General features: G+C 53.1%; 3 protein-coding genes across 3 annotated transcripts; 1 reads left to right on the forward strand and 2 right to left on the reverse strand.

The window, feature by feature from the left end:
- Positions 1 to 167: 167 nt before the first annotated feature.
- Positions 168 to 748, forward strand: J4E93_008924 (uncharacterized protein; the record flags this gene model as incomplete). Its single annotated transcript, XM_049346821.1, has 2 exons — positions 168 to 269; positions 320 to 748. The coding sequence occupies 2 exons, from the start codon at positions 168 to 170 to the stop codon at positions 746 to 748; spliced, it is 531 nt and encodes a 176-aa protein (XP_049196241.1).
- An 8,661-nt stretch (positions 749 to 9,409) lies between these two features.
- Positions 9,410 to 16,082, reverse strand: J4E93_008925 (uncharacterized protein; the record flags this gene model as incomplete). The annotated part of the gene is made up of 4 exons (XM_049346822.1): positions 9,410 to 9,527; positions 9,574 to 14,984; positions 15,088 to 15,760; positions 15,934 to 16,082. 4 exons carry the CDS (start codon positions 16,080 to 16,082, stop codon positions 9,410 to 9,412), a joined length of 6,351 nt encoding a protein of 2,116 aa, XP_049196242.1.
- A 1,824-nt stretch (positions 16,083 to 17,906) lies between these two features.
- J4E93_008926 (uncharacterized protein) lies at positions 17,907 to 20,486 on the reverse strand (the record flags this gene model as incomplete). The annotated part of the gene is made up of 1 exon (XM_049346823.1): positions 17,907 to 20,486. One exon carries the CDS (start codon positions 20,484 to 20,486, stop codon positions 17,907 to 17,909), a length of 2,580 nt encoding a protein of 859 aa, XP_049196243.1.
- Positions 20,487 to 23,509: the final 3,023 nt, after the last annotated feature.

The raw sequence follows: 23,509 nt of genomic DNA on the forward strand, positions 1-23,509 counted from the left end.
AATGGAAGCTACCCCGCATACGTCACAACCTCGAATTACCCCACCGAGAGCGACTACATCCGCCATAACTCCGGTATAATTATTAACACAAAAACGTTTGTACGCGATTGAAGCTTAAACTTCGAATTAGAGAAGAAGCGTAACTGCCCAATCCAGCATACCTCAAAATGTCACCACCAGTATTCCCACCCGAAGAGCTCCAGCAAATCGTCCAAGAGGTAGCCACACTCCTCAAAGAGCGCAAAGAGACCATCTCGGTAGCAGAGACAGTAAGACCCGCAGTCCAACTCAAAGCCATCAACTAACCACATCACACCAGGCAGCAGGTGGTCTCATCTCCGCAGCACTCCTCTCCTTCCCCGGCGCATCGACCTACTACCGCGGCGGTCTGACTCTGTACACACTCGAGTCACGGATCGCATATTGCGGCTGGACACAAGATACCATCAAATCCTACAGCGGCCCAACCCCAGTCATCGTTTCTGGCCTCGCCGAGCACACGCGCAAGACACTGGGAAGCACGTATACCATCAGCGAGAGCGGAACCGCAGGGCCGACAGGGGGAACGACTCGTAACCGTACACCGGGCTATGTCGCGCTTGCCGTGGCACGGGAGGGCGGGGAGACAGTGACTCGAGAAGCGGAGACAGGGAGCAGCGAACGCGAAGCCAACATGGTGGCCTTTGCCGTGCAAGGCCTCAAGCTCGTACGCGATGTGCTCCAAGGAGGAGGTGAAGGAAAGTTGTGAATCATGTAACGACCTCAGTCTTGGGTTGATGAATCAACTCAGAAGGAGTAACTTGTGCGAAAGCGAAAGAGATGCATAGGTACCGAGTCTGTGGTTGTAACATGTTTCGTTGAACTCACATAATCTAGATAGGGCAAGGCAAGGAACAAATGCAAGGAAACCAAAAAAGCGCATATGTCATGATTGGCGTTGCTCGCTTCGATCCGAGACGACCCAATCCAGATTGCGCACGTCCACCTTTCCGGTCCATGTCTCAACTTCATCATAGCCGCCCTCTCCGCTCCTCCCAGAACGATGATCGAACGATTTCCCTCGCTTCTAGAATCATGCAATTTCACTTTCTCATTTCGGAAGCCACCGAGGAAGGATTCATTGACGTTCGATACGAGATACAAGATCCTTCCAAGGAAGGTTCCAAAGGTGACCCAGCAACTCGGTATCACATTGACTACGCCGCAGTCCCAAAGCGGGAATCTCAGCCGCAGCTGCCACCACCAGCCTCCAGCATTCGCTTACCCGTCACCCTATTCTTCCTTCCATTATTCCCACGAATGCCGTTTGACGTGTTTCATTGGCGTGATAGCCGCCCAGATGACGCCCAGTTGTTCAATGCTGATGATGCACGGGTGGGGCGTGTGAGGAAGGATCGTTGCGGCACGGTAGCTAGGCTCTTTCTCAAGGTTTTTGACCCGCCTTCATGGACGTTGCCAAGTTTTGAGCGACTCCTTGCATGGTGAAGCGATAGGTTCGTTTGATACTGTGCCGCTGGAAGCTTGCATGCGGAGGATCATGCGGAGGATCAAAGATTGTCGGTTACCTGCTTCGAAGGATGGGTGTAGAAGCAGGCTGGAAGGTTGGCGTGGATTAGGTCGGGACTTTTTGGCGCCACGTGTGGTACTATGCAGCCCTATCTGTATGCAGAAGTTACTGCATGGGGAAGCTGATACTTGGAAATCGTGACGAGACGGCGACTATCGCGGCCTTGGGGTACAGACTCAACTCTGAGGTCATGAAGTGGATAGCGTTGGGGTTGATGTGGCGTAGCTGTTTGAGAAGGTGACGTATGGAAGGGGTAGCGGTCAGCTGGTCTTCTGAAGATCCGGTGTGACGGTTGTGCTAGTGCTCTGATTTGGTACACGGAAAGAGTACACCGAAACTGTAATGCTTACATGCTGACATGCGGACATTCTTTATCCGCAAAGCGGAGACAGGGAGTCCGACAGTGCGTGTTGAGAACTTGCACATTCATCATGCACAACCGCAAGTTACTGGTTGTACCGTTCACACTGATGAGTCCACGAACATACGCAATGTACCAGACATAGCTTTTTGGATTGAAGGCCACTCATGGTCACTGACGCGCTTCACCAACACTGCGACGTCTTCACAGGATGGCTGTATACGCAAAGTAAACTTCTTGATCAACTTTCCATACTACGTTTCTCTAGTACAGACATCATCAGCTATGTTTCCAATATATCCCCACATGCAAATGCTCCCTCTTCAGCCCTTCGTGCAAGCAATCCCGCAGATGCAAATGCCGATACCAATGCCACTACAACCAATACCACTATTCGCACCACTACCCCCTCTATTACCACCGCAACAGCACTTCCAACAGCCAGTGATCCTCCCACCTCCACCCGCTCTCCTGCATCCCCAGCCTTTGATACCACCTCCCGCCTTACCAGTCCAGAAAACCCTCTACATACTCTCCTACTCCACCGAAGTCCTCAAACGCCATCCAGGGGCTGAAGCCCAACTCCTTCAACATACACCACACGGCATACCTGCTCTCCTCACAATATACTGCCACAAATGGCGTGCCCCACCCCGCGAGATATGTGAAAGGTATACTGGTGTGAGTCCGCAAGTGCAACAATATGTATTGGGCAGTCGGACGGCGATGGGTGAGATGTGAGTTATCTTTCTCTACACTTACACATTCTCCTTGAATCCCGTATTTTGATCAACACAAGTAACTGAAGATAGGCTAACGTGAGATGCGATAGTAACAAAGCCATCACCGCCATAGCGAACCACTTCAACACTGGAAACCAGATCGCATCGATACAGACTACATGTCACGCAGGTACGCATCGGAGCGTTGCAGCCGCGGAGATTTTAGCGGGTGAGATGAGGAAGAGGGGCGTCAATGTCGTGGTTAGACATGCGCACCGGAGGAGGGGGCCTGGCGACGCCTGCTAGGTTGGGGGGCACACATGAGGATGTTATGAATGGGCTTTTGGGATTGGTAGCAGAGTGTTGGGAGGGCGAAGAGACCGCACTTTGGCGTGTGGCAGAGGATTTGGAGGCGCTCGCTCCATGGAGAGGTTTCATCATTGTTTCTTTTGGATACACGAGGTGCTGGAGCGGGATCTCATCGATCGAAAGACGTGTCGTTTTTGGAGAGAAGAACTCCAGACCATGTGGTGATGGTCTGAATTTTTGGAGTAGGCAAGCAGTAGTGTAGTGAAGCAAGAAGAGAGCGGATGTGGAGTTTATGTATGCGCCAATAGAGTCATGAGGTAAATGACGTTAGATTTGAAGGCGTTAGCCTGTGGTACTGTCGCGGACTCCACTAAGCTCTCAAACACATGGGCCTTCTTCATGGCAATTTCGATCTCTCACATGGGTATCTTCATCCGTGGTTTGAGTGACATGTGCTACTTGCACACCCATTTCTGGGATGCCCATAGTTTTCGTGAGAACAGCACAAACATTGAACAGACTGGCGAACTTTTGGAATGTGAGAAACTGGGAAAACCTGGGCTTCTTTCCATTTGTAAGAACGCAACGGAGTCCAGAGAGGCTCGTCATCGAGTTTGCCTTTCGCATTTTCATTTTGATCGCACACGTCGTCCTCTTGGATTCTCATGGTGCGATCCAATTGAAGTTTTGGTTCGGCGAGGAAATCTCCAGGCCATATACATGGTTCCCTGGGATTTTAGAAAGTAAAGGAAGCAGTGTTGTAAAGAAAGAACCGTTGAAAGCTGGGGTTTATATACAGCTGAAGACGTAATCATAGCGTAGTATGTTTTCAGCGGCCTAGTCTCTCTTCTTGTATTCCAAGCTCAACGCTGTCAGCCACATGTGTTGATGTACCTCGTCTTTCCAGGACGCACACATGGTTCTGTTCTGGTTCTGTTTTGGAAATACAATAGCTGATACCAGATTCCACGGTCTCGAACTCATCGTACTTTTCTTTGGGTGGTTTGGAAGGGAGGAGGAACATCAAATGCTCTGGGTACAAGTTTTGGAAAAGAGAGAAGAACATAGACGGTTTTGAATAATAGTTTTCGTAAACTTAAGGAGAGAGTGTAATAAACAAGAGTAAGAGTGCAGATAACCGCGACGGTATATATACACACAGCCGCGCAACTAGAAGACACCTATATAAAGCGGTGGATGTGTTTTTGGTGTTACAAGCTTGACACCCTCAGCTACATTATTAACCTTAGTCGCGATTTTTCGGACGTACACATGGACTTGTCCAGGATGTGTTTAAGAGATACTGTAGGCAATGCCAAATCCCACAGTCTCGAACACATGACACTATTTTCAGAAGTTTTGGAAGGAGAGGTAGACATGTCCCCATTGTAAGCAAGTTTTGGAAGAAAGAAGACCATGTAACTGTCTAATAGAGCTTTCTGGTAGACTCAGGAAGAGAGTGTGATAAAGAAGAGTAAAGGCAACCGCGAGGGTGTTTATATACACGGCCGCCCTGGCCACGAGACACCACATGTGAAGTCGTTATGTACATTTTTGGTGCTCCAAGCTCGATGCTCTCGAACACATCATCGTCCTGAATGCACGTTTTTTGACGCGACACATGCGTAGCGATGTTTATAGTTTGAGTAAGATGTCGCGGTGTCCAAGACCCAAAAGGCTCGGCTCCATCCACACTTGCAATGCAGGTTTTAGGAAAGAAAGCACACAGCCATTGCTGGGTGTCCCACTGTTTTTTGGAAAGATAGAAGACCGCACCCTACTTCAGGACCATTTTGGAGAACTTCAGAAGAGGACGGAGAAGAAAAAAAGGGTTATTCAGACCCATGTATAGAACAAGTGACATGTTCGGCAACCTGGCTGATGCGAGATCCCGGAGGGTCAACTCATCTTCTGCTTTTCTGTGTGTTTTGGACGGAGCAGCGCAAAAATGTAAGCATGTATCGGAAGTTTTGGAAAGAAGGGAGACCATCGGGTCCTCGTCCCAGATATTTTGGAAGACCCAGAAGAAGAGTGTAATGCAGAAGAACAAAGGTGTTGTCAGTGGTATTTATACCCGACCACCCAATTCAGAGGAGCCGCTCATATCTCGTCAAGGGATGCTTTTAGGTATCAATGAGATAAACCCGGCGCTCATCTGACGCATCAGCTCGTCGATGTCATTTTTGAGATCGCAGCGAGACATTGTGGGCATATGTTCGCTGTCATGCCTTTTCAGCAGATCATTTGAATGACTGGTGTCCTTTTGTAGCGCTTTCAGGTCGGCGAGAAGGACATTTTCGATGTTGTGAATCCTTTTGGAGAGACTCTCCAGGTCATAAGGACCATGGGTATAAAGGCGCGTTGTTTTAGTTTCACTAAACAAGTAATTGATAGTAGGAAGAAGGGAGCAGAGACGCCGATCGAGGGTTTATATACCCCGAACCTACTGCGGAAGGAGGAGAAGCCGCAGTCCATGAAACACGTCCATCCATGTTTTGTAGTAGGAACGATCTTCGCAAGTCCCACCCGCTCTCGGCCATGAGAGCAACTGCTTGCCTTTTGAGAGAAGCACACACCATTCTCTTCTTCCATATCATTTCTTTGTGTCTCTTTCTTTCCGCTGTTGTGATCCCCAGCGCAACGCCGCATCATCCTTATGCCTGGTAGTTTTTTTGGTCACTTCGACGAACGCGCCATGTTTTGCTTCTGCTTGCATTGTTGGTAAAAACCTGAAACGAGTTCGAGGTAGATGATAGAAGAAACCGAAGAGCGAAAAAGGAGTTTATATACCCGCAGCCAGTCCGTGCAATCGCACAGAAAGCAGAGACGCCGGAGACCATGAGAAAGTTGATTGCACCATTTTGGATGTTTGGTAATGTTGTGAAGACTTGCGCTTCATTTCGTCCATCCTACTGTACATCAGGAGTTTTGGAAGTCCACAGAGAACATGGCGAGCTTCTTTTGAAGTTTTTTTTGGCGCGGGAAGAGGACATGGGGTTGTCGGATGGAAGTTTTTACAGGCGCGCCCACACCATCACTGTAACCCATGATGATTTTTTTGGTGCTCACAGCCGGACAGCCATGGCTGTGTTCACGACTACTTTTAGAGAAGAAGAAAGGACTTTGTGGTGTGAAAAAGAGAAGCAGAGCGAGCACTTGAGGTGTTTATATACCCTCACTCTTCAGTAGCGCGTAGTATGTCGAAGACGTAGAAGACCCGCAGACCATTACGACCTTGATTTCTGGTTTTTGGTTTTGAGTGTGTAAGTTCTCACACACTGCTCTTTCATCGCAGCGGTACCTTCTGCTTTCTCGTCTCCATCCTCGTCTTCGCTGGTCTATTTGGTAGTTTTCGCAGGAAGGCTCGTCATGGCAGGGACTTGAAGAAGATTTTGAGTTCTGCGGTATGGATGGAACAAGCATAAGTCATTCCTGCATGTGCTTTTGAGGAAGACCGAAGCATGGCATCTCCGATAGAGATTTTTGAGAAAAGCGGGCAGAGAGCCATACGGTATATAAGCTGCCATTTTGGTGAAAACCCGAAGGATGTATGGTAATGAGGAAAGAAGAAGAGGTTGAGAAGGTAGAATTTATATCCGCGCTTCCCACTACTCCGCATGAGTGATAGCTCAAACCAGACGCTCCGCGAACGAGATCATGGTTACTCAATTTTTGTCTTTTAGAGACCGCAGCGCTCTCAATCTCTCATATCTTCAACTGTTCGTCTTTTCAGAAACATCGCCGGCGACAATCATATTTTTTGAGTGAAAGACCGGAAAGCGGAAGAGAGCAGCACATAAATGTTTTTCAGTTGCTTTTTGGAGGAAGAAGAAGAGAAGCAACATTCGCGCATGCTTGGTCGTTTTTGGTAAAAGCCCAAAGGCGTGTAGAGTGATAAAGACAAGGAAGGGGTAGAAGGAGGGGGTTTATATAGCCATCCCCGCACTCAGGCGCTATTCCAAATTCGTTCTGCGGGCTGGGGACAGGCGGACGGACAGCTATATGTAGGATGCGATCCTGTTTTGGTGGAACAAAGTCTCTCCAACTCTCTCCATGAGATGAGTGATGAGATGATAGGTTTTGGAGACGCAACGAGAACCACTCCGTCATCATCCAGCGGAGGCTTTTCTCGCACAGCCATCATTTCGTTGTGACGTTTTATGGCACAGCCATGTCACTCTATCTCTATAGTCTTGGAGACTGGAGGAGCAGCGCGCAGAACAGACTTCATTCCAGGCTTGGAGGAAATTTTTGAAGAAGAGAGAGACAATCCATGCACACTCTATCTTCCAGTTTTAGAGAAAGGCGGAGAAGACAGCGGACTCCATAACATGTTTGAATAGATCTTTCAGTAGAAAGAAGGCCGGGGAAGCGAGAAACCCCATCGTTGGAATGTATGTGGTTTTGGGAGGAAGCTGGAGCAGACATTCATCCTGATATTCTGGAATTTGGAGAGCGCGAGGGAGAGACACTCCATTTCGCGGAAATCTCTGATTTTAGACAATGACAGAGAAGCAGACAGTCTCCATGCAAGCTTTGTCATGTCTTTTTTCGTGGAGAGAAAGGCAGGCAGACACATTCAATTCCACAGATATAGTAATGTTTTGGTGTAAAAGGCGGACAGAGCAGACCAACACCCCATGATGCAGTCCTCTACTCGATTTTGGAAGAAAGAGCAAAAACAAACTCCATAGATGCTTTCTAGTGGTACTTTGGTAAAGCACAACCAAGTGCGTAGTATAAGAAAACAAGAAGTGCAGTCGAGAGAGGGGTTTATATACCCCAACCCCACTCCTCTGTTCTCTCCATACCCGTGTGTCTTCAGGTTTTCTGGTGAAAATGAGGTAGGCTGCGAGCGCACCGCTCATCGCCGCATTCCCAGCACATTTCTTTTGATGTTGGAAAGCCGGGAGAGTCTGCTCTCATGTTAAAGGCATCGATATGGTTTGGTGCAGAAAGAGGAGCACACCATGACGCGTCTTGAATCTAGCTTCGTGTGTTCAGACATGTATCCAGACATTTCAGTTTTTAGTTCCGGCGCCGAGGAGACCGCACATAGCAACAACATGGTATACTTTTTGGAAAAAGCGGGAAAGAAGCGCACATGCCGTTATCGTCTTGCAAGTTTGGAGAAGAGCTGGCGAAGAGCGCACATAAAATAAGCTTCCTTCCGTTTTTGATAAAGCGGGAGAGGAGCGCACATGAGATTATCCTTCAGTGGTTTTGGAAAAAAGGAGGAGGAGCGCACATAGAGCAGCTGGCTCCTTGTTTTGGAAAAGACGAAGAAGAGCGCACATCGCGCGAAACCACATACTTTTTTGAGGAAAAAGAGGAAAGCTTTTGTGATGGAAGAAGAAGAGTGAGGAAGGCAGGAGAGGGGTTTTATATACGCATCTCCAGTCCAAGCGTCGTGGTGCGCTAGGCCCAAGTAGCCACTGGACTGATACACCTCTGCCATCAACCACCGCAAATGCAGTTGCACGCACACGAGACGAATACAGAGGAAGATATGTTTGCACAGGTAAAAGCGATAGTCATTCACTAACCCCCTACTTCTCCTCACCCACCTCCCCTTCCTCTCACCCTCACCATACTCGCATCCTTCAATCATACAGCGCCTCTCCCACACCCAAAAACACTCCAAGCAGACTGCCACCTTCATTCCTCGTTCCAGCGGCCGTGAAAAAGAGACTACCCATCCACCCATCCGTTCATCCGCCCATCGCTCAACAATAAAAACCAGTGCCCAAGCCCATCCCGCTCATTCCAATCCCTCATCCCCAAATTCCAATGATAACAATAAACCTTACAAGCTACTGCCACAGACCAGTCCAGTCCCGTGCACACGTAGTGTCGCATACCCGCGCAAGCCCAAGCCGCGCAAACCAAACCAAATCGCACAGTGCCAAGCCGAAAGCCCAGGAAAACACCCAAAAGAGAAAAGCCGCATAGCGCCCAACAAAAAAAAAAAAACTCAAAAGCCGCTCAGGAGCGAGCTCCCTTGAAACGCCCGTGAAAAAAGCCCAAGTGTTCGACAGACCTCGCAAGGTCTCGATTCGCGAGGTTTGATAGTGTGATGTGTGAGTGGTATCGAGGTAAAGTAAGGTATCGTGAGTAAAGTATAGAGAGTTCGCAGCCACCAGGGCGATTTCGAGCGTGTCGGATCGTATGGATATGTATGGGATTACACGTGTGCGTGAGTTCGATGACGATGACCGAGAGGAAGAGATGTGCGCTTCGCTATGTTCCTTCGCCGAGGAGCTGGGGACGGGTCGTGGGATTAGGATAGAGGTAGGTGTGTTGTGTGAATAAGGTAGCGGGATGCGGAATTCTCGGTCATCGTCCGTCGGTGTCTGTGGTGAACGGCGCGTTGTCGTAGTCTGTTGTTGCGGTATTGCGTGATTGTCGTCATACTGTAGTTATGTTCTTGATACGGCGACTGCCCAGTCCTCAAGAAGGCGCCATACCCTCAATCGCCCCTTTTTCAAACTCCTCCAACCGCTTCAACTTCGCATCGAGCTCCGCGAAGATATCGCCCATATGACACGCCTGCTCAAGCAGCGGCGCACTGCCAAATGGCCGGATACGGTGGCGTAGAGCAAGGGTGCTGGCACAAGACTATTTTCCATGTTAGCATACGCACTCCCTTCTGAGCAAAATCGTCCATAAAACATACCTCGATCCTCGAAATCTGATGCTCAACAAAGTTAATCAAGAAACGATCCGTGATCTCGCCACCCCGACTCTTCATCCGCTCCAGCAACGCCGTCTCGGGCGGTTTCAACTCAGAGCAACCAGGGCTCTCGAGCGAACTACACAGCATCTCCAGACGTAGACTAATATTCCAGAGATCCCAGACATCTTCGGTATCAATAGTGAGCTGACTCCCCGCCATCTTCTGACCAGCCGTAGCCTCCTTCTGCTGCTCGACCGGTTTCTGTTCCGTCTGGCGCTGGACCGCCAGCCGACTAGCCAGCGAGTGCGGATACATGAGGTAGATATACTCTGGGTTCTCGAGACCCTTGAGACGACGCTCACCGAGGTCTTTGACTTCGAAACCTTGGGAGCTGAGGGAGCGGAGTTCGCCGCGGATCATTTGGCTATTCATGTCGTCGCCGTAGGCTTCTTCAGATCCGGCGGAGTTCTTACGGTCGCCTTCAATGTGCGTTTCGAGGAGACGTTGGATCTCGGCGATGAAGTCGGAGGAGACAGTTATTTGGCCGCCGTCGGCTACGGAGGAGATACGTGAGGCACGGTTGACCATGGGTCCGAAGTAGTCCATGCGCTTTGTAACGGGATCGACTTCGCACACGGGTGTGCCCCAGTGGATACCCATGCGGACTGACAGACCTCGGAAAATGACGTTACCATCCGGATCAACCACTTCCTGTCCATTGACACTGTTGAGAATCTCTTGCGGCCACTGCACTTCGAGAAGCTGGCTCTGGATCGTGAAACACCACAGCAGAGCTGATGTCACAGTGCGGAAAGCGACCATGAAGGCATCACCTTCCGTCTTGACCTCGTACCCACCAATAATGCGTAGTTGTCGGCGCATCAGCTCGTTGTGCATCTTTATTGCAGAACGCATAGCAATCGGGTACGTCTCCCAGAGTATGGTCGAGTTTTTGATATCCGTAAACACCAGACTGACTTCGCCCGTTGGCGCGTCCACTTCGTTGTCGAGTCGAGCGAGCTTGGAGTCACCAACCAAGTTGCCCTTCTTTCCTCGTCTGCGTGATGCTCCCCAATCTGGATCGGCACCAGGTGCGGGTATGAGGGACATGCTCTGGGTGCGGTACCGGGCGCGTTGTTTGCTCTTGAGGTCGCTGACACCAAGCAACATGACCATGATCTTGTTCGTCGCGCCAAAGGCAATGGCCAAATCGCGCAGTTTCTGGGCGGCGACCATCAAGTCGTTGCGCTCTGATCGCGCGACATCGACAGCAAAGTCTGGAGTGAGGTATTCCCAGAGTTCTCGCGAAGCTATCAGGATCATCTCATCGGTGTCGCCAAGAGTAATGTTCATAATGTGCGGCGAAGCAATGACCGATGGCGACATTTGAACGTACCCAAAAGCTCTCGATACCTCGAGCATGTCGTTGAGTTTACCTTGTCGCGACACGAATCCGCCGGCTTCTCGTATCCTGGATCGCTCACCTGGCTCAGCGGGGTCGTGTTTCCTGGTAAGGATCTTGTGTCCTCCTTCCGAACGGATCAGAAGGGCTTGCGCATCACCAACGTTGGAGATGTAAAGCTCCATTTCTTTCAAGAATAGTACAGTCGCCACACTTCCCGATGTCAGGTCGTCGTCACTAAGATCAGGCACTGAGTTGCGCGTTTGGGTTGAAGGTGCAGTGAGACCGTTCTTGTCCAGACCCTGACTTGCAGCAGTAGCGAGTTCCTTGTTGAGGCCAAGGTAAGTCCGTCGCAGCGCATCTGAGGGCGTTTCATTCGGTCGCAAACGCTCGAGCTCATCGGCGAAGCGGTTCTTGAACTGATCGTACAAGTACTTGGCGATCTTGGCTCCGCCCCCCGCAAGCGGCTGTGCGTCAAACAGACCCAACAGCTGTTCGTCGTCGTGGCTGCGGAAGCGAGGCACAACCATGTCCATTGTCGAGATGTGTTCATTGCGACCCAGTGAATCGGCCATACCATACGCCATGGTACCCACAGCCGAACCAGCTGTGCGTACTCGCCGGTCCTCTGACTGTTCAGGTACCGAAGGAACCATCATCGTGACGTCCATGAGCCCGAGTACGCGAAGATTAATCAACGAGCTGAAGTCGGTCAGGTCGCGCCCTTCTCGCATACTCATGCCGCCGCCACTGTACGAGCCGCTGGGTTTGATCTCGAGACGCTTGTTGCCTGACAGATTCAGGTATCGGAGTTTGTGATTCCAGTTCCAATTCCAGTCATATGGCCAATTCGACACGTTGTATTTCAGCAGATTGCTAGCCACATCAAGAACAGCCAACTGCGCAACCTTGCCAAGTTCGGCCGGCAGCACCTGGAACTTGTTGTTGTTGATGTGGAGGACCTTGAGCGAGCCAACTTCCTCCAAGTCCTCTGCAGGTAGAGACGTCAGGTCATTGCCCGACAAGTACAGCTCGGTAAGATGTTGCCATCGTCGGATCGTACGAGGTGGTACGTCATAGATGAGGTTGTATGCCAGATTCACAATTCGCAGTTCGGGAAGAAGACATAGTTCATCAAACACGTCGTCGGTCAGCCGGTTGTCAGCCAAGAACACGTGTCGAAGAGAACCCGCAAAGGTAGTCACCAGGCGACTACTAAGGCTGGAGTCTTTGCGGGACATGGGCGTCACTGTCCCTTCGGTGGGCGCGCGAGACGCTACTGATGTCTTGCGCGCGGTGCTCGAAGTGTTGTATGATGCCATGGATCCTTTCCGTTGCGAAGAGGCAGCCGACGAACCAACACTAAGACCACCTGATGCTTGACTAGGACGGCGATTTTGGAAGTCTTCCAACTTCCCGAGCTCTTCGTAACTAGGACTCGATGTCAAGCCTGGAGTAACAAGCGCAGGCGCTCCGTCTACTTGAACTTGTTCCCCGTTTGCTACTGGTGGAGGTGACGCGCCGGGGTTGGGGAACGTGGTAAGAATGTTGGACGACACGTTTAGCGTTTCTAATCGGCGAGCATACCAGAGCTCCTCGGGAAGCTTGGGCAGATTGTTCTCGCGCGCATCCAGATAGCGAAGCTCCACTAAGCGACCGATCTCGGCAGGCAATTCATCCAGAGAGTTTCGAGCTATACTTAGATGTTCCAGCCTAAACAGCTTTCCAATGTTGGTCGATAATTTTGTAAAGTGGTTCTTGTCGAGGATGAGCTTAGTGAGGCCAGTCAGTTTGCCAAACAAGTCTTCGGGTAATTGCGCCAGTTTGGCAGACGCAAGATTGAGGGCGGTTAGTGTTGGGGTAGGCTGAGTGAGACCGAAGCGTGTAACTGGGTTGTGGTTCATGTGCAGCACACGGATCTTCGGGAAATAGCCTTCAAAGGCTGAAATAGAGTTGTGACCGATCATCAGGTACTCCAATCGGGGCAATTGTGACATGACATCCATACTATCAAGCGCGTTGAACCGCACGTCGATTTCTCGCAGGTTAACCAAATTGCTCAGTGTTGGAGGGAAGCTACCGGTCAGTTTGTTGTTCGTCGCCCAGAGTCTTTCTAGACATGTCAACTGGCCAATCTTGGGCAAGCTCGATATCGAGTTGAAACTGATGTCGAGATCCACCAATGTTCGTACTTCGCACAAGAAGTCGGGGAATTCGTTCAGAGAATTTGAGCTCAAGTTCAAACTGCGAAGCGCGCGGTATTGCCCAAAGTAATGCGGCAGTCGCGTCAGCCCGTTATTGGACAGTCGAAGACCTTGCAGACTTTCCAGCTTGTGCAACTCCGCCCGATCAAGGGACTGAAGGCGGTTATTGGAAATATCCAACATAGTCAGCCGCTTAGCAAGACTCAAACTGGGTGGTAGTCGTCGGGCGTCATTGCTCGTGTACTTGATCTCTCTCAAGTTGGTGCAAGCAAGAATGAAATCTCTAGGTACGTCAAGTGATAGGTTGCGCGACAGGTTGAGCGATATTATCTCAGTCGCTTTTTGATAGAGTGTGATAGGGATGGTGATCAAGTTCCGTCCTTGGAGATCAATGTGGCTGAACTTTTGCATCTTGCTGAAACCAGGATCCCGTTCCAGACTAGAGTATCCGCTCATCTTGGCAGGGAGGAAGGTAAATCTGCAGAGGTAGCTGTTATCTTCTCGTCCGACATCTTCGAGGCGGTCTAGATCCGTATATCCGGCGAGTTCCAGCAATCGCTTCTGGATCAGCAGCGGGCGCTCGTTACTTTCCAGTTGCCGTGAGGTATCATGTTTCCGCATCACAATGTGGTAGTTGTCTAGTTCGTCCTGCAATACGGTCTTCTTCCCTAGTATTTGTATGATCTCCTGTACGGTTGTGTTCAAGGTAGCTGATAATGTCGCAAAAGTTGAATCGACCCTGAAGATGCGCAGACAATAAGTCTTGTTGTCGCTCTCTTCCTTGGAAGGTGTTGCGGTCTCGTCGGCGTCGCCCAGCTTGTCCATCTCGTCCTTCATGCGCTTCACGGCCCACGAGTCCGGCGCGTCCCACGCCGCGGTACCGTCGTCATCGGGTCCTGGTACGGAGATGTCTTCACCAAGGTTCGGTGGCTGCTTTGGCACCTCGCCTACAGGCGGTGTCATGGGCGGTGCCTGTTGAAGATTCACGATACCTTCCATGTCGTCCAGATTTCTGTCCAAGAAGAAGACAGCATCATTGCCTGCTGTGCTAGCGATATTATCGTTAGGGTCCCGTCCAGTAGGCTCGTTCGCAGGTGCGCGCTTCTCTTTCCGGAAGGTAGGCAAACGGTGGTGAGGAGCCCGCATTTTCTGTTCCTTTGCTGCGCTCTCAACGCCATTGTTGATCGCTTGCTGTTTCGCCATGGTGGCCTGCCGAGCCGGCTCTGGCCTCGCGGATCGTGTCGTGTTGATCGAGGGATTCAGAGAGGTGGCGGAGGCAGTTCCAGCAGCGACCAGACTCTTAAGGGTGTCTCCTGGTAATGTGCGATCCTTGTCCTTGTCCTTGCCTCGTAAGCGCGCGAAGAAACCGTGTGAGGCCTTGTTGGTGCTGGGGGACCGTTGCGCTATTCTATCATCTCTGGTCATATCCGAGTATGAGCTTGGCGTAGGACTCGACGGCCGTCCCAGAAGGCTTGTCTTGGAGGCGAAGGCAGAGCTGAGGGCCGAAGGTTGGTTCGGGCGGACGCTGTAGGTTGAATCTTCGCGGCTGGTGGTGGGGCGCAACGGATAAGGCTGGCTTATGTCTGCGCGTCCGTCTGGGGCCTTGTTGTCTTCCTTACTGCCCTTGTGCCGGTGGCCAGTGCCAGGCAGCCTTACATGCAGCTTGTGATGCGATCGACCCGATTTGGCAGAATGTTGCTCGGAGGAACGACGGCCGCCATACTCAGCGGGAGTGGGAACGTCCTGCGAGGGGTTAGTGATACAGGTCCGAGGTCGGCGGTGGAGTAATAGGGCAAGAGCATGAGTGAAAGACGCAGTGCCTTCCTCTGACGTGGACTAGACTCACCTTGGAGTCTTGGAACTCCCATGGCGTGACTTCCGAGGATGCCTGCGGTGTGCGTGGCCGGGAGCTGGTAGGCGAGGTCGGGCGCGACTGGTGCTTGCTGCCAATTGTGTTGCTGAGGGAGTTGCCGCGGTTGCGCTGCGGCGTGCCCAAGCTCGAATCCGAATTCTGGCGGTCGTCGGCGGGGAAATCCTCTCCGAAGACGTTCTGCAGGCGTTTGTGGAAATTCCTGCCCATGCTCGACTTGGACCCCGTGCTGCTGACAGTGGTGGCACTGGCTACCGACGGCCGTCTGTCGTCTTTCATGGGGAAGCCCATGCTATCTTCTCTGGTGCCGGTTCCCGGGCGGAAGCCAGGCGAGGACTGGGAGACATCCTCGTTTGAGTCGTTGAAGAAGCTGCTCCAGACGCTGTTGGTCATGTTGTTTCCGTTGGGCGCGGTGGACCAGGGCGCGACCTGTGAATTGGCGCTCGAAGCGGTGGGGGGGTTGCGCGATATGGACGGCACTCGGCCTCCCGAAGTCTCCAAGACAGCCAGCTGTTTTCGGTGATGGCCAAAGGCGCTCGACGTGGGACCGTCCCAATTGGCAGGCTTGCGCGAGCGGTGCGAGGGGTTGTCTTTGGGCGGCGGAGCTGGGGGGACGGTGCCAGGCGATATCTCGGATTCCCGCTCGACACTATGGCGTGTTAGCAGTCGTCGTGGTCGTGGGGTGGATGCACGTGTAAGAGTAAGACAGGCAAGACAGGCAAGACATGTCTCTTCCCGCGTCAAGACGAGACGAGGCCAGAGTCAAGGTCGAGGGCGCACAGGGCGCGTCCATCTCGCACGGCACCAGACGCAACAACATACCGGGAATTGAGGTTCTTGTCCGTCTTGACGGTGACGGGGGTACCCCTCAGCGAACCCGCGCGTCCATAGGGCCGTATCGTGTCGCCCGAGCGCGAACTCCACGAGCTCTCTACCGAACCATGGCGGCCGATGGTCTCGTTCCTCGTCATGATGGCGGCGGGGGCGTGCAGGGTGTGAGTCGCGGCAGTGGCCCGCGTCGGCGGCGGGCTGGGGTGGTGGGGACTGCTTGCGCAGAGTGGACGTGGACGGCTACTTCATCGAGGCGGGACAGCAGCTCGAGGTGTGCAACATGGGCGGCGGTCGGCAGCGCAGTGGGCAAGGCAGGGCAGGGCAAGGCGCGCGGCGAGGCGAGGCGGAGCGGGCGAGAGACTCGGGCTGTCTAGCGGCGGCAGCGTGGGCAGACAGACAGACACACAGCTATGGTGAGTGGTGGTGCATGTGGTTGTGAAGAATGGCTGACTACACCCTCACTGACACTTCGGATGGAGACAGGCATGGGGGCTCCACTTTGCTATGGAGAGCGGCATGCCTTGCCAACAATGCGCCACCTGCACCCACACCAACCTTGGAACCGACCAAGCACTACGGGGTCCTACCGAGCCTCCGTGCTAGCCATACTCCAGAACACTAGCCCAGAACACTCACCTCTCCAACGACGCAGAATGTATGTTTCATAAGAGTGCAAAAGATGAGGCCTCCACCTCCCCCACCCATTCATTCCACTCTGCTATGGAGAGCATGCCTTGCCAGCAATTATTGAACAACGCGCCACCTGCACCCACACCAGCCGTGGCCAACCCGCTCCCAACTACGGAGCCTACCGAGCATCCGTCCTAGACGCCCAGCATACCAATCCTCCCCCGTATGCCCCGGCCTAGAACCACGACACGGACATCGCGCCGCATGCAGTCATGTCGCGAACCACGGCGCCGTGCTTTTACACTTCGTCTTACGCCCTCTGTTTGCACCACATGCCGATTCCAGTTCCGCTGAAGTTATAGCCCTGTCGCACCTCCAGCTCTCTCCCCCGCTTTTCAAGCCACCACCACCCTGACATCCACATCCACAACCACGACCACCGTCCTGTCATCATCATCATCATCATCATCATCATCATCCCTTGCTCCGTATCGTCCTTCACACATCTGTCATCCACATCATACCATCATAGTATTGGCATCGTGTTTCACACCATGAACTAAATCGTCAATAGTTTGGTTCAGAAGCGAATCCGATTTTGTGGCGTACAACTGTTGACTATGCTTTCACCAGTGCCAGAGACATTCCTGTTTCATTATTCTCCGACGTTTGAGCGACGCTCGTTGGCTGCTGGGGCTTATTTGCCGTATACCCCGAGCAAGCCGACTTCTTGTGCTACCACCGCGGATTCGAACATCGTCTTTCATTCGCGTGTATGCGTGTATTTATACTTTTACTGCGCTTTGCTGCGCTCAACGCTGACGTGTTGGAGATATTGCCCGCGGAGGAGTCAAGGAATAATTCGGCCCCAGTCCAAATTAATGGCGCATTTTCTTCTCCGTGAAGGAGTCAAGTCTCCGTGTCCCTACCTGACGAGCACATGCGCCCTTCAGCATTGACGACTGATTATGAAGGTGTCCCCGGGTACAGTACACTATGTAATCACATGCTACCTCGCAGTACTTCTTTCGGCAACCGGGTCGCTTCCGCCTCATCCATTTCACAACACACCACTCACAGCAACACGCATCTTCATAGCATAAGAAGCAATCATTAACGCTTGTACGACGCCAAGTCTATCTCCCATCCTGCATCCCTTTTTGTGTAGTGACGCATGCTGTCTGCATCCATCGGGGGATCTGTTCCCAGTACCAGAGTGCATGCTTCGTGGGAAACTGCCATAGCGCATCTTCCACGTGCCATGCACTCATACTGGAACAATATATATGATCTTACAAAACACCTAATCCGAATCGAAAACATCTGCGTTAAGATCACTGAGGAGCACCACCGCCCTGGAGCGCACGCAGGATATCTTGAAGCGACTGCTGCGCTCCAGCTTGAGCGTTGCCCTGTTGAGGGGGGTTTGCGGGAGCAGCCGGCTGCGCATATTGCTGGTAGGGGTAAGAGTACTGTGCTTGTGGCTGAGGCTGCGGTGGTGGCGGTGCAGGAGCTTGCGCTGGCATCTGCGGTTGTTGTGGTTGCTGTCCGCTCATGGTTTGCATGACCTGGAACCACTGTGCCCATGCTGCTAAGTTGGCCGCTTGGTTCTGCTGCGGTGGCTGGGCTGGTGCTGGTGCTGCCGCTTGAGGCTGAGGAGTGTACGACTGCTGGTAGTTGTACGCTGCTGCTGCTGGCGGAGGAGGCGGAGGTGCGGCAGCATAGGGGACCGCTGGCTGTGACGGACCGGAGAAAGGCACTGGCCAACCTGTATTGCTGTTGTTTGCATAAGCGTTAGCGTTTGATGGTCCAGACGGTGCCGGTGAAGCATGTTGCTGCTGCTGTTGCTGCTTCTGTTGCTGTTGAGGCTGCTGTGACTGTTGCGACTGCTGCTGCTGTTGTTGCTGGCGTTCCCGTTCCCTCTTCTCACGTTGCCGTTGTTTGCGATTCTTGTTCTTCCCACCACCACCACCGGCTGGCGATTGCTGGGATTGGGCTTGCTGAGACTGGCCACGGTCCTGCTGGGTGTAAGACTGGCTGCGATCTTGCTGTTGGCGAGCTGGCGATGCCGAGGTTGCGGACCGTCCCTCTTGGTATTGGTTCCTCTGGCTGTTCTGTTGGCGATCTTGGAACTGCTCTGGTTGCCTGCCACGGTCAGATTGATTCTTGCCGCCACGTCCACCTTTGTCTCCACCGCCTCGGTTGTTCTGGTTATTATTGCCGCCTCCTCGGTCGCCTCGCTGTCCACCACCACCACGACCGCCGAAGTCGCCTCGTCCGCCGCCAAAGCCTCCTCTGTCACCGCGTCCACCACCAAAATCACCGCGCCCACCGCCACCTCCTCGGCCACGGAAGCCGCGACCTCTATCACCCCAGGGGCCCCTGCCGCGACCCATGCCTCTGCGCACATGGCTGCGATCTTCTAATGGTGCACCTTGCCCAACAATCTGCTCGAAATGGTCAGGTCTGGCGAGCGGCTTGTACATGCCGAGATCTTCGTCTTCATCATCGCTGTATTTCAGACCACCACCCTGGTATTCCATGGGTCGGTAGATGGGCGGTGCGGGGGCGTCGACGTGTAGTCTGGGCCCGGTTGGGATGTTGACGGGCGCCACTGGCTCGTCGTTGCCTTCTTGCCTGGCTCGCTTCTTAGCTTTCTGTTCGCGCTTGTATTCGGCCTCCTTCTCGTCGTCTGAGAACTCGACATCGTTCGTCTCTTCGTCGTGGAGGTTCGATGCATCGGTGTGCTTCTGTCGGCGAATGGGTTCGGTCTCGGTGAAGGTCGAGTGCTCGTCGACGTAGTAGATGGGTACATCTTTCTTAATACCTAGTGTCTCGAGTTCAGCGGCATCGTTAAAGCCAAAGGAGTAGCGCGGCTCCTCCACGCGACCGATCTGCTCGGAGACTTTGCCGACAACAGTGCGGTTTTCGAGACATAGCGCCGAGCCAGACTCGAGCACTTGCTCATCGCCAGACATCTTGGCCTTGACAACAACAAGATTCCCGACGATGGACTCGACTGTGCCGAGCTCTGTGATCTTGGTCTCTGGTGTGACTGCGATGTCAGGCATTTCGAACTTCTCATCTTGTTCGTTGAGCGTCTTGACCTTGACTGGGCCGGACGCGCCTGGCTCGTCGGCGGCCTCTGCCATCAGGAGACGGACCTGCTCCTCGGGGTCGAGCAGCTCGCCCTCGTCTGAGCCCTCGTCTGAGCTATCGTCCGAGCTGGAGGAGTCAGACGATGAGTCTGAGTCGGATGCATCTGAGTCCAGCTGCCACTCGGCGCTCTGGTCATTCCTGTTGGCTTCGGCCGCGCGCAGGAACTCGGCCTTGCTATCGAACGCCGCGCCATCGGGGGCAGCAGCATCTGTGGCGGTGTCTTCAGTCTCGTTCTGGAGGTCTATGGCGGCGGTCAGCGCCGCGTCGAGCTCGCCGTCCGTGTCGGCGGCAGGTGTATCGGCAGCAGCGACGGCCTGGAGCTGTGGAGCCTCATCCTGCGCCTGGCCGTGATTGGCTACGGGCGGCTCGACTGGGATGGCGGCCTGCGGGCTCGCATCATTGTAGAAGGCTTCGTCATCTGAGAGCTCGCCGTCTTCCGGGGCGTCGTCTGGGACGACTGCGCCGTTTGGTGGTTGCGAGTGCGACTGCGCGACCGGGGTCTCGCTCACAGAGCCGAGTCCAGGAAGGTGAAAGGCCGGCGCGGGTGCCGCCGTAGCAGACAACGACGGCGCTCCGCCCGCCTGTGAGGGCAGCGCAGAGGGCTTGACGGGCGTAGTGTCGTAGAAGTCGTCGTCCATGTCATCGACAGGCGAGCCCGGCGCGTCGAGCGCGGATGCAGATGTAGATGTGCCATAAAAGGGAGCGTCCGCCTCCAACCGCGCCCTTTTGGCCGGTGGTTCCAGAGAGTCGGACATTGCTCGTGTCTCTCTCTGCAGTCTTCTCTGAAGCACGCGTGATGGCTGAGTTATCCACTGCGTTGTCTGCACCAGTTTGCTTAAATGCGTGCGATGATAGTTCTGGTTGAAAGGAGCGCTTCAGGGAAGAACGTCGCCTTTTTGGATGCGCGCTAACAAGCTTGGCGGGCACGCGCGAGCTCAGCCCTATGACCGCGAGACCCACCGCGTCATTCTGTGAAAGTGACAACAATTCGACCGAGTTGCCTTGATCTTCTGGAATTGTTGTCGCTGTTATGTCTATATCGCGCCCGAAAACGGCGCATTCCGCCCCTGAGTGAGTTATCATTCGTCATGCCACCATTCCCAAGTAATCCCTCGATCAGCGGGCTAACGTATCATGTGTACAGTACACCACCCCATCTCTCCACGTTCGGCATCTTCTGCGTGTTCGCCCTAGCCAACCTCGTCGCCGCCGCCTTCTCACCCATCCAAGACTGCGACGAAGTCTTCAACTACTGGGAACCAAGCCACTACCTCAACCATGGCTACGGCCTCCAGACCTGGGAGTACTCCCCTGACTATGCCATCCGAAGCTGGGCCTACACTGCTATACACTCTGTCGTAATAGGGCTCGGGGCGCTGCCTCTGCAGGCGCTAGGCTTGGAGAGGTCCAAGGTGTTCGAGTTCTACTTTCTCCGAGCAGTCCTGGCCATAGCCTGCGCAGGATGCCAGGCTCGCATGTATACGGCCATCATGAAGATGTTCGAGGTGCGCGTTGCGTCCTTCTTCGCCATGATCATGGTCATAAGCCCCGGCATGTATCATGCTTCCCCTGCATATCTTCCTTCGAGTTTCGCCATGAATTGTGCGATGCTTGGATTTGCTTCTTTCATGGACTGGTCCGGACGTAAGATGAGGACTGCACAAGGTATTGCATGGTTCGCCGTCGGCAGTGCTCTTGGTTGGCCTTTTGCCGGTGCGCTCGCTCTGCCCTTCATTGCGGAAGACTTCCTTGCAGGCGTCTTCACCAGCACCATCAAAGAGAGTCTGCGTCGCATACTACTCCAAGGCGCACCTAGAGCCTTCGCTATTGTGATCCTGCAGACTGCCACCGACTCGCTGTTTTACAGGAAGCTCGTGTGCGTGCCGCTCAACATCGTTCTATATAACGTTTTCAGTGGTGGTAGTAGAGGCCCTGATATCTACGGTGTAGAGCCATGGCATTTCTACGTTCGAAATCTAGCGCTCAACTTCAACATTTGGTTCTTCCTCGCGCTGGCTGCTCTCCCGCTGCTGCTGATCCAATATCTCGTATTTGACAGGGCTGTCTATCGGAACACGCTCACGAGGTCCATCACCTTCGTCAGTCCATTCTACTTGTGGTTGGCAATATTCACCGTCCAGCCTCACAAAGAGGAGCGCTTCATGTATCCAGCGTATCCTGCATTGGCCTGGAACGCAGCCCTCTCCTTGCACATCTTGCTGGCCAACTTTGGTTCGATGGACCCACGACACCTAGTCAGCAAGATACCCCCAATGGTGAAGCTCGTCATCGTTTGTGTTCCCATACTCGTATCCTTGAATTTGGGCATCCTCAGGATCAATGGTATGTATCGCCTCCCATACCATCGGTCACTAAGCATCAGCCCTTTGAGACAATCTCTGACCAATCTTTAACGCATTTCAGGTCACATGTCCGCCTACTCGGCGCCACTCAACGTTTACAAGCCACTGTTCGACCCTACAGTTGCCCACCCAGGTGACACCGTATGTCTAGGCAAAGAGTGGTATCGCTTCCCATCCTCTTTCAACCTACCCCAAGGTGTCCGCGCCAAATTCGTCAAGAGCGAATTTTCAGGCCTCCTGCCAGGCGAGTTCAGCGAAGCCGACGCCGGTCTCGGACTATTCCCCGGCACTTGGCTCGTACCCTCTGGAATGAACGATGAGAACCTGGAAGATCCTAGCAAATATGTAAGTAAATCAGGGATACAAACATGAGCTTCACTAACCTGACGAAACAGACTGATATCGAGCAATGCGACTTCATCGTGGATTCTCGCTCTGCGGGCGCCCCACCAACAGCGCTCGAACCGGACTACATCTCCAATACAGAGCATTGGAAATCGTTGAAGTGTCTTCCTTTCCTAGATGCAAGCAAGACACATACCATCAGTCGCATGCTCTGGGTTCCAGACCTAGCCGTGATCCCAGCAAAGTTTCGTCGCCAGTGGGGCGAATACTGCTTGCTACAGCGCAAAGATCAGAAAGGCGCATAGTACACACACATGAATACAAGTCGTCAGACACAAAGTGGGGGTAATCCGGACTCACCCCAGCCAGACAAGATCAAATCCAAAGCCAACTCCTCTTCCCCGACGGCATCACGGCACAACTCATCCAAAAGCGTTGCGGAATCCTTGCGCCTCCAGACCACATCGCAGGCAGGCTGTTCGGACGTCCATCCCTGTTATCAAGAGTCGCATCGATGGACACCAGGTCTAACCGAGTGGGGTATTCCTTTCCCCGCCCAGACAAGATAACCACTACTGACGACGCATGCGCAACAACCCCACAGTGTCCAGGGTCGTTATCGCAGAAGACTATTGGCCTGTAGATATCGCAGAAGAATTAATAGGAAGTCGATTTACATGTCGCGCATGATGTGTAAGGTCATTGGGTACTGTGCTGTTTTGTTCGTGACTACTTATATTACTGTTGTTACTCCGTCTTTCTGTACTTGAGTTTGAGGGGGTAATGTTGGAACTTGATGCTCATCATGGCCGATCTTGTCAACGACGTCGAAGAGCACGCCAGGCGTCTTGCACGTGACATCCACGATCACTGCACCGCCGCTCAAACCCACCTCAGCAATTTACTCCAAAACACACACACACAACCCAAAGCAGCGCTCTACTCTCTCCTCCTCTTCGCCGTATTCACATGGCTCGCCGTCACCACCACGCGCCTGATCCGCGCCCGCCGTCTCATCTCCTCCCGTCCCAGCACCCCCAACCTTGAAAAACGAGGCCCATTCAAAGCTC

This window comes from Alternaria ventricosa (genome assembly GCF_023758065.1).
Source record: "Alternaria ventricosa strain BMP 2768 chromosome Unknown scaffold_18, whole genome shotgun sequence".
NCBI lineage: Eukaryota > Fungi > Ascomycota > Dothideomycetes > Pleosporales > Pleosporaceae > Alternaria > Alternaria ventricosa.